We start from the raw sequence: 11,166 nt of genomic DNA on the forward strand, positions 1-11,166 counted from the left end.
GTAATAAGTGCGATTTTCATCTCCGAACCATAACCAAGGTGTGAAAACGGAAGAGTAGTCATTATTCTGTATGTCTGTCACCAGGTTGTATGCTATTGTAATAAGGGGGTTTTGCGTAAACAATTTTTAAGAAATCTTCGATGTTGTGAGTGGACAGTTATGGGGGAATCCCGCATTCCGGACGGAAACATGATATTAAATGTATTGTAAGCAGGTAATTAACATCCTGGGGGACAAGTTATAAAAACACAAAATACAAGTAAAAGAGTTTATGGGGTTCTTAAATAAAATATCAAACTCCAATTGGAATAATAATATATCACATTCCTTGATCTTACTGTACAACTAGACTACAGACAAGCACTTAGTTATATATTATTACAGTAATAATATGTATAGATATTTAAATAAATTCATGTTGTCGCACATTAGGATGCGTTGGAGTCCCACTCTATGAGGTAGGCGGGCGCGGCGCCGGGCGCTATCCGGCGCGCGAGCACACAGAAGGTTTGTCCGGCGCGGAAGTACGACTGCACGCTAGACTTGAGCGCCGACAGCTGCTGCGCGTCTACCTCGGCAGCAGTACTATTAGCCTTATGAGGGCTCAGCTGTAAACTTTTTACGCTGTTATTATTACTAGTTGTATTATTCGTATTTCTTCGAGCATTCTCGTAGTAATTTTTCTCTTGTCTTTGTCTCAGTCTTCTACCGTGAAATTTCACGTTGTTGATGTGCTCGCCGCTGTGAGCAGCAACTTCACCGTTTTCGTTTTGTATCGGCTTGTTGTTGTCATCTGGCAGAGGACATGACTTATTCAGCTGGAATAAATCGAGAGTTTCAATTAATCGTGTTCTAGTATACGAGGAGTTTTTTAATATATATTTATTTATGATTTTAAATTTGGAAGTAAAAATCCACAAAGAAGTCATTTCGTAAGATAAGTATTTAGAATAAGATTATATACCTGTGACTGTAAATATTTACGAGGTCTCCTATACTTTCTTCTCTTCACCTCGCCGTTTGGGCCCACTACGATATCCTTTTCGCTAAGCTTGCGCTTTAACGGCCTCACCAGAGGACCCATTAGAGGATTTAAATTAGGTAATGAGAATCGTGAGTGGTAGTGGCTTTGTTTTCCATTTTGCTTATTATATGTGTTTGCCGACGATGAGAATGGTTTCTTTGATGAATATGTATTCTGCATTAAAAATGGATTATTTTTACCCTGAAAATTTTTTAGCGGTGGTATAATAGCGTCTAGAGTGCCCCTGCTCGAGGTTTCGTCGCCTGACGACTCCATGTCATGGTTAAAGTTGCTAGTGAAAGAGGGCAGACTATCCATATGTTGCAGGGACATTATTTTGGAATGTTCAATAATGTTCTTAGTAGACAACTTAGATACTTCTAGGTTCATTGTAGCTATTCTCGTGGTGTGAGTGTTAATGTTCACATTCGTGACGTCACTCTTACTCACGCTAGTATCATCTATATTCTCTTTGGATATTTTATCTAACTTTACAGAACATGGAACTAAAGAATTGTTAAAGGATGGCACAGGAGGACTTTCATCACAAATTGATGTAGCTTCATTTGTGATGGTTTCATTCAGTTCTGTCATTTTTTCTAAATTATCAGCTTTGGCATCAGTGTTTCTAGCAGTAGAGGTGCAAGTGGAAGGAGAAGGCTGTTCGTCGATTTCCGAAGGTTTTATAGACTCATAGGAACTAGTAGAATCATTTTCTGAATTGGAATTAGAGTTTAGGTTTTCATGAAACCGCTTGCCCATCATTATATTTAACCAATGACCATCGACGGGGACAATCATACAGTGATTTTTATAGGAACTGTTTTCGTTATTGTTACTGCTAGAGGGTTGTAAGCTGAAACAAACGAATACATTTAGGACGGTTTTTTTCTCTAGTAATTTTACTAATAATCCATATGATGAATAAAGTACCTGTCATCAACAACCGGAAGCGGCGTTGGCGAAGGCGCTCGCGGTAGAAACCGCAATTTTGGAGAATACTCATGGATTAACGCATCAGTTAATGGTTCTCCTTTCTTAACCTGATAACAATAGCAAAATATAAGGTGAATGGATGTTACTGGAACAATTTATATTTGAAATAAAAAAGCAACCAGTTTTGTAGTTTAAACGAGAAGAAAGAGATTATGTACCTGTTCCAATAGATTAAGATGCACTGGCGGCACTGGAGGGCGGCGACAACGCAGACCCCATATGGTAGCTCGCTTTTTCATTTCTCGACCACATTTGAAACGTTTACGAGCCGCTGTCAACGCGGTTAAAATTCTTTCTCGACGTTCGTTCACAGGAGTCCGCCACATCTAAAGGAAGTAAGAATAAAGTTCACTCGATTAATTTCTATTATTATAACAGAGAAAATCCTAAAACAGCATTAAACAAAACCACTAACCTTTTCAGACAACTGAAGCGCATGCCAATTATCCATTATATACGGCATTATAACTCCGTCTAGGTCGAAATAATTCGGCGCGTTGTATGCAGTGAGATTATACAGAGCGAGATGCGCTAGGTCCAACCAAGAGAGCTCCAGTCGCCGTAGAAATTCCGTGCCACCATTACATTCTGCACACGCGAATATGTACAATCTGAAAGAGATTATATGGATAGGATAATGTCATAGTTAAATATATAAAACTATCTCATAGTTAAAGAATAAAAGAAACTGATGTTATTCGGTTTTCAGTTTCTTCTATTTAGGTCACACTGTACACGGATTATTTCTAGCAGAAATTTAGAGTAAGACCTGAAACTTCATGATAGACAGTTAAATTTTACAAATAGAAAACATGAATTTCTGAGGACGATCGTCGAAAACAGCTGACGCGCCGCTGAGAGTATTCGAGCGGTCTGTGCATTGCCGGCGGCGTTTATTTTGTGGAAATAAAGTAACCAGAAATGATAAAACTCTTCTTTTACACTTCTATATTAAGCTAAAAAGATTTTTTTAATGAATAGAGATAATACGTAAAATTTCATGATGGAAACTTACTTGTCACCAGCATACAATGGATACTGTAAACATGACACGCATCTTTGGTGAAACAATCGCGTACACCGACAGCAATGTAACATCTGTAAATAATGAAAACCCTGTTAATATTAAACGACCCTAGATTTTAATCAATTTTCTACAGATTAATGTGACTTGTATATGAATTCATATCAAATAACATACCTGCGCGAGCCAATCGCTTTTCTTCCGGCAGTAACAGTTATCTTCATTTTCCTCTTTATCATCTGATAATGAAGCAGATGAAGTTGTTGATGCAGTCTGAAAAATATTTAACAAATTAGCCTGTTAAGTACACAGCATATATTTTTATTATTTCGTTTAAATGTTCAGTAGACGTACATCGCAAGGTGGTGTGAGTTCTTGCTGCTGCCGCCGCTGATGCCCGCCCTTAAATCTAAATATGTCGCAAGACCGCTTGAGCGCCCTATTCTCCGCCGCGGCCACCCTGTACCTTTGGTCGACGCATCTTTTGCAGTGCCATGATGCACCTGAACAACATTTTGGAATTTAGAAAATGTCATGACTTTTGTAAATGTTAGTAATCGAAAGGGTTTTAGTAGGTTTAGTTCATGCTTTATGTGAGTATTAGTTAATTGGCGGATGTCAAAATTATTGAGTAGTAACTATCGTAATTTCATGTTCTCTTTAGCCTGAATTGCCTAACTTTATAATGGTCTAACATCGCATGGTTATTATCGGTACAAAGTATCTAGTTAAAGTGTTTCCGCAAGGAGTACAATGTAAGTACCGTTTATCCACGCCTCGACCGGCGGCGAGTGGCACTTTGTGTGGTAGCCCCGGCCACACATGTCGCAGGCGACGATGGCGTTGGTGGCGGGCCCCTGCGCCGGGCCCTCCCGCCGCTTGCACACCACGCACATGATGCGGCCATCGTCGGCGGGCGGCGCGCTCAGCAGCTTCAGCGTCGACACCGGCGCCCACGCGTGCGTGCCATCCCCGAACTTAACCAGGCAACGCGCAACCCCGCTGCCCACCTCGCACGAGTCGTTGTCATTGCTGGTACTTAACTCTACTATTGTTCCTGGTTTGAAAACGATACTTAGTTAATAGTGATCTAAATGCTTCTCACCGCACATCACACATTGCGATGATAGCTAACGAGCTTCAGGCATGCATTACAAAGCATCAGATCATACAGCAGAAGATTTTGAAACTTAAGTTTACTTGTCTCAGTGTAAGACTTCGAGATAAAATTTTCTGTGTACCAAAAACCCTGTTACCTGATTTTTTGATGATTTACACTTTTAAATACACACCTAAATAATATCGTCCATCTTTGTTGGGTACAAGTACATCGTCCCCACAATGGAAAGGATTAGCATTATTTTTCTCCGTGTTGGTTGTAGAGTCTGGCATGGCATCCTGTGTTTCTTCTTCTTTTTTTTCATTCTTTTTGCTAGCACATGGTGTGATCGTTTTGTCAAGGTCGCTCAGGAGAACATCGATCAGAGACAACTGTGTGGAGACCTCTTTGAAACAAACCAATTAAGTAAAGAAACAGTTACATTAATGTGCCTTAACAATTTACTGGTAATTTGTTTTGGCTAGTACATATTCATTTAACATAACAGTTTTTAGTAAAAACGGGATTTACAAAGTATATCAAAAGCTAAATTAATTTAAGCAAGTTGACAATCACCAATTAAAACTAAGTTTAGTACCCAAAGCCTTGATTAGTGTTCATTACTTCCAAATACCATTAGACAAATATGATTGTGGTGAAGCATCATGAGTTATGTGCTGTGGATAATAACAATAAAGTGAATAATTTAACACAACTTATTTCGAAAACAAGAGAATTATAACTAGCAATTAATAATGTATAATAATGAAAGCTAGCATTAATGACATTTGTAGAAAATTGTGGCAAAATTTTGATAGACTAGGGACCTTCTTACTTAACTCACATTTGTCTGATAGTAAATTATTAGGTTTTTTTGCTTATATATTTATTCTTATAAACATGTGTTATAAATATTAGGAATTGGCAAGTGCATATACTTTATTACTATATTTCGCACAGCTAGACCTTTTTATTTGTATACTGCTTCAAATAGGTTATCCTCTATTCAAATTCTGAAGAAATTGTGAAGAGTCATATCATATCAGAATCTGTTAATCTATCATGAATTTATATTAAGTTCCTTATTTCTATTTAAATAACATTCGCATTGTATGAGTGTCTATTCTACAAAAAAACAAATAATAATCTATTTACAGAACTTACAAGATAAAATAATACTATGAAAGTACATGTAAACCACAATTTTCTAATAATATAAATAAAAAAGATCTAATATAATTAAAATGTTACCTACATTCATTATGTACAATTAATTTGTAAAAAATCGAAGGAACCAGGAAAATACTTACACTTAAATTGTAATATTATTCCAATGGAAAGCAAATATAACAGAAATATTGTGTTAAAAGAAATTAGTTTGTTAAATAATAATAAATATCATTTTTTCTTAACATACATGGATTATTGTTAGTAAATTATGTTTGAACACACCAACGTCCCACTGGTACTTAAAATTATTCAATGAAAGAAGTCAAAGTATGAATATATTTTATACAATTTCCCTTAATTAAGTCTAAGCAAAATTTTAAGAAATCTTTCTTTTTCTGAAACAAGCTTTTCATGTAGAAGTTTAAGTTTCTAGCACTATACTATGACCACTTTCTATTTAAGAACTGAACAATACTATGTAACGGTGCCATGACAAACACAAAAGTTTAAGCAACATAAAGACTTGGCCTCAATAAGCTTCCTAAGCCTATGTAAACCCTTCACCATATAGACCCTAATAATAAGGAGCAGTAACCATACTAGGGAGAAATAGGAATGAGAATAACATCTCAATACTTTACAAATGGGTAAGTCTGAAAAAAGATCTAGACCATGAATGGTGTAGAATGCTACATCAATAATGTGGCAAACAAGATTATCATTTAACAAAATTATCATATTTGACCCTTTTCTTATTTTAATAGCAGCTACCCCACCATGGTAATGTACGAGTATAATAGGCAGTATACCACCTCTGTTTCTACAAAATGCTGGACAGAGATAAACAATAATGTGTATCTGGCAGTAATAGAGATTAAAGTTAATGCTGGAGACCTAAGATTCTATAGAAAAAGGACCTATGATTGGTATGTAATATATGACTGATTCATGTAATGAAACTTGAATGATTTTATGTGTTTCTTGTATAGTAACAAAAGTTCTAAAGATCAATCAATTAATGCAGAGCACTGACACCTTGGTTCTCTTAAGAGTCTTGTTAGTGGAAACGAAGCAAAGAAGTATTCTTCAGAACAGGATACAGTCAGTTTACAAAATATATATTTGTAAACATAACAATGAATACCAAATAAACCAGTGTTTCAGGTAGAAAATTTGAAGCTTTTTTGAGTAATAGTTAACTGAAATGTCAAGACATAGAATAAACCATATGAGATCAAAAAGTTAAAATCAACACCGATTTCTTATGCAAGGAGGAGTGAAACTCACTTATGGATATTGAGATCTAAGGCAGAAGAGCAAGGATTTAAAAGATTTCAAAATTGCAATATCACACACTGCCTACTGAATTTCTTTCAGCACAGATGTGCAGCTATAGTTTGAAGGGAATAAAAGGGACGAGAACAAGGATATATTTTACCATTTTTATTAGATGTAGTACTCACAATTCTTATTGTGGCTTCTATTCAATTTGACAATTCACAAATGTCTCACAGAAAAGATATAGAAGAATATGAAACAATGTTTATGGTATTGTAATCTTACTGAGTATTTATTCAAGTCCATTAAACATAAAATTATTATGTTCAAGGCTCTCTTTCACTATTCTAGGGTCTTATGCATTACAATATACAAATAATGCAATTTAGCTCTAAGTTAATTGATATTCTCGTTCAAGCTTTTTCCCTGTACATAAACAAGGAAAATCTAATTAATGGGTATGCCAGACCACCTGTTAAAATGAACTTAAGCTTCTAGCAATAATAGATGCATGTTAATTGTGTTACAATAATGATCCCTGAATAAACTCATATTAGTGGCATAAAGTAAAAAATCTTGCTTGCAGAAAAGCTATTTTTTATAAATAAAAACATTATAGAAATATAACACACAATGTCGAGTCTCATGATAAGATAACAATTCATTTATGAAACAAATTCGGGGCACTGTTAACAAGTATATTATAAACTTTTTGCTTTGTTTGTATTTATGGGCATAATTCATTCAAAATGACAACAACAGTTTACGGCACCGATAGTAATATTACACGAATCACAGATTATGGTAAGTTTCGATTTCTGTGTTACTTACAATTAGATTTATCGTGAGTCTAAGAGAGATTCCTCGACGTGCGTGCCTACGTACAGTTTAACAAAAACGTTTTCATAAACCGGTGTACATTTTTTCGGAAATTGATTTTATTGTGATTATTTTCTACAAACAAGTAAATTAAGGCTGTTAGAGAAGGCGCACGCTGAGAAAAGTTACGAGTAAAGCTATCATCACAATTTATCAAAGCATTTGAAAAAATAAGCTTATATAGACTTGTAACTAATAAAAGCTACTTACCAGCGTTGATGTCCATCTCAATTATGATTTTTTTAACTCATTTAAAGCATTGAGGAAGCATACTTTGGACTCAAATTTCATACTATAAGAGCAAACACGTAAAGCATTGGCGCTTTTGCGGCCATTATACTAGTCAAACGTTTCACAGTTTTCCCGCGGTAACAAAATGTAACATAAAAATCATGGGTAAACTTTGTATTAAACAGTTAAGTATCTTGACTACACTTTCATTATAACAAACTTTACACTTTTATTGCTAAATTCATATTAATAATCCATTATAAATTAAACAAAATAACCTTTCGAAACAGTTCTATCGGATTTCAGCCCTCTCTGCACGTCACTATTGTTGAAGGTGTTTTCAATCTGTCTGTTGGACACAAAAATAAGTAATATTTTTATTCATCATAGTTTTCTATTTTAACAAAATAAAAATTACACAAATATTTTAGATATAAGTTTACACTATAAATTTAATCACCTGTTATGAGAAACAATTTATAAACTTTATTTTTGCAAGTAATTTATTGTCAATCGAAATGCCTTAGAAGCCGTGCAGAGGGGCCATAATAATGGAATGAGAAAATCGATGAAAATAATTTATTTGGGAAAATAAACAATTATTATTTTATATCATTAGTAACCTGCATACTGTGTATATTAATATTTTATAATTGCTTGTTCCCCAGTGATTTTTAAACAGGCAGGGAATGCAAATACACTTATTTCTTATTAAAGAAGCAGAACTTTAAATGTATTTTCTACTGTTTTGTAAGTACATTATTAGTAAATTTAAAACACAACACGGTTTCTGTGAACGAGGATAGCAACGACAGCTTTATTTACGTATCAATAAAAATAAAATGACCAATATATACCATTCGATTGGAAAAATAAAACGACAGTATAAAATTTATTACACTTTTGGAAGGACAGGTACAAAAATAATTAAACATACATTTTCTTAAAATTTTAATCTATCTTAAGTGATAAAAAAATACTCCTAAATATTAAGTTTAGGAGTATTTTTTATCTTTATTTTAATTTTAATCAAAATTATTGATAAGTACTATTAATTTTGATAAGTACTATTTGTTTAACTGAAGAATATTGACATCATAAAACACACATGGGACGGCACATAGAAAAAATGCTACTAGAGAATCAATCTACAAGCAAAACCATGGGTTTAAATACTTGGCAATTACCACCCAACAACCTGGCAACATTGACTTATCAGTCAACACTCTGTCAACACGTACTACAGAAAATATGTCAAATTGTTGAAAACACAACACTTGATAAAACAAACAAGTAAATTACATTTTTTATAAATGGCATTGTTTTGTTGATTTCGTTGCGTAAAGTTTCAGTTCATGTTAATGATAAATATTGTACAGTAAATAGATCGTCTGTGTCTCTGCGATGGGTAATTCAGGACTTAAACAACATTATGAAACTGCATCGAAAACAGGTGTTTTACAATTATCTGATCACAGACTAAAGGAAATTCCAGTCGAAGCTCTAAATTTAACAGACACTTTGAGAAATCTAGACTTATCTAAGAACCGGCTGTCAACTTTACCCGATGATATCTGTAAATTTAAACTGTTAAAACAGCTAAACCTGGATACAAACAAAATAGATACTATTCCAGCCGCTCTTGGCAATCTGAGGAAGCTTGAAATGTTCAATATATCGAATAATTTAATCACTTCTCTACCGGATTCCTTTGCCAAGTTGTCAAACTTGAAACAAGTATATTTAAATAACAACAGGCTTAAAGAATTCCCTATGCAATTGCTGGGCCTTCATAATTTAGATGTGTTGGAAATTTCCAACAATAAGATTACAGAAATACCGAATGGAATGTCAGAGCTGTATGCTGCTGAGCTGAATCTAAGTCAAAATGAAATATCAACGATTGGTGAGGATTTGCATCAAGCACCTAGACTTAAGATATTGAGACTAGAAGAAAATTGTCTTAGCTTAGATGCTATAAGACCTAGTTTACTTAGAGATTCCAAAATGCATACAATAAACCTAGATGGTAATCTATTTGAGTCGAAACAACTGATATCAATGGAAGGATTCAATGAGTATACAGAGAGATACACCGCTATGAAGAAGAAAATGTTTTGAAATTTTGTATGCCATGTTTGGGCTCACACAAATCAAACACATATTTTTAAAACAAGTTTTATTTGAATATGCTTATAAGGACACAGTTTCTCGTTGTAAATTCTATACACCAAATCTAGCTAACTCATCAATAGTATTTATTACTTGTATATGAATATAAATATAATATAATATTATTTTCTTTATTGAATTGTTTTTTTTTTACCTTATGTACTTGGTTTTAAATGATTATAAGCTGTTCAAGTTCCACAGGATATAACACAGTAGCCATACATTTTTGTGCTTATTTAAAATATACTGGCCAGAAAAATAAACTTTATATTAAAAAAAAAGCATAACAGTTTTGTAATGGCACCATCCATGGAATTAATATTGGCATGTTGTTAAGTAAATGATTTAATATTTTACAGAATTGAATTAATTACAATGATTAATATTATAATAATATAAAATAAAATGTGTTCTCTATTTTAGTAATAAGTTCACTTTGTTTACTGGTCTTTTGGAATTAGTCCAATTTCTGTGATATCCTTTGTTTTGTCATTTCTTGTGAACATGAGTCATTTTGAGCCTTTGCTGTTGATCGATTTATGGAGGATTTCCTAGTCATTATAAGTGTCTTGTAAGGAATCATTTAATTATATATTTTTGGACTAGGTCAGTATTCTAAAAGGAAATAACAAAAGAATAAGGAAGTTTATACTCGAGTATAATTATGAACTTGTCTTGTCTGTTCTATTGTGCACGTCACGACCTTATCAAGTCCTTAGTACTGCAACAAAGTAAATGAATGTTCGATCGAAAAATAAGTGACTAGTTTCTAACCTTTCAAGTGGGTAGTAGGTATCTATCATGATCTGTCCACATCAAATATCCCCGAAATAAAGAAATTTTAATCTTATGTCTATACACAAGGATCGTATTAATTTCAAAGAAGGATCCGCAAATCAAACGAAATGTTTCTACCTACTTTCTCCCATGCGGGAATCAAACTCGCAGCCACGTACTTGGCTCGAATTGAATTTTGGATTACTTTTAAAGTTTATTATAATTGTTAGAATACTTACAAATATCGCGTTACCAAGTTAACATCCAAGTAAGTGGTGAAAGTTATATACTGCGGGTTCGATTCCGGAGTGGGAAAATCGTTTATTTACATTTTTGTATGCTTTATCTGGCCTACGTGCTTCGGACATCTGTTTTTTTTCAGCCCCCTAAAAATGCGTAACAAGTATTTTCAGAAAAGGAGCAAAAATAACTATAATCATTACAATCAACTACCTACTTACATTATCTCCACAAATCATTACATTACAAACTATTCTTGTTTTGTTTTAGGTCCTC

At 33.9% G+C, this 11,166-nt stretch overlaps 2 protein-coding genes across 2 annotated transcripts; one reads left to right on the plus strand and one right to left on the minus strand.

The window, feature by feature from the left end:
- Positions 1-254: 254 nt before the first annotated feature.
- LOC113492583 lies at positions 255-8,042 on the minus strand. Its single transcript, XM_026870087.1, has 11 exons — positions 7,681-8,042; positions 4,337-4,549; positions 3,808-4,101; positions 3,399-3,547; positions 3,222-3,317; positions 3,036-3,118; positions 2,436-2,631; positions 2,179-2,346; positions 1,958-2,067; positions 965-1,880; positions 255-818 (listed from the first exon to the last, which is right to left on the minus strand). Exons 1-11 carry the CDS (start codon positions 7,694-7,696, stop codon positions 429-431), a joined length of 2,631 nt encoding a protein of 876 aa, XP_026725888.1. The 5' UTR covers positions 7,697-8,042; the 3' UTR covers positions 255-428.
- Positions 8,043-8,810: 768 nt separating this feature from the next.
- LOC113492586 (leucine-rich repeat-containing protein 57-like) lies at positions 8,811-10,007 on the plus strand. The gene has a single exon (XM_026870092.1). The coding sequence runs from the start codon at positions 9,106-9,108 to the stop codon at positions 9,820-9,822; it is 717 nt and encodes a 238-aa protein (XP_026725893.1). The 5' UTR covers positions 8,811-9,105; the 3' UTR covers positions 9,823-10,007.
- Positions 10,008-11,166: the final 1,159 nt, after the last annotated feature.

Source organism: Trichoplusia ni, chromosome 4, assembly GCF_003590095.1.
Source record: "Trichoplusia ni isolate ovarian cell line Hi5 chromosome 4, tn1, whole genome shotgun sequence".
NCBI lineage: Eukaryota > Metazoa > Arthropoda > Insecta > Lepidoptera > Noctuidae > Trichoplusia > Trichoplusia ni.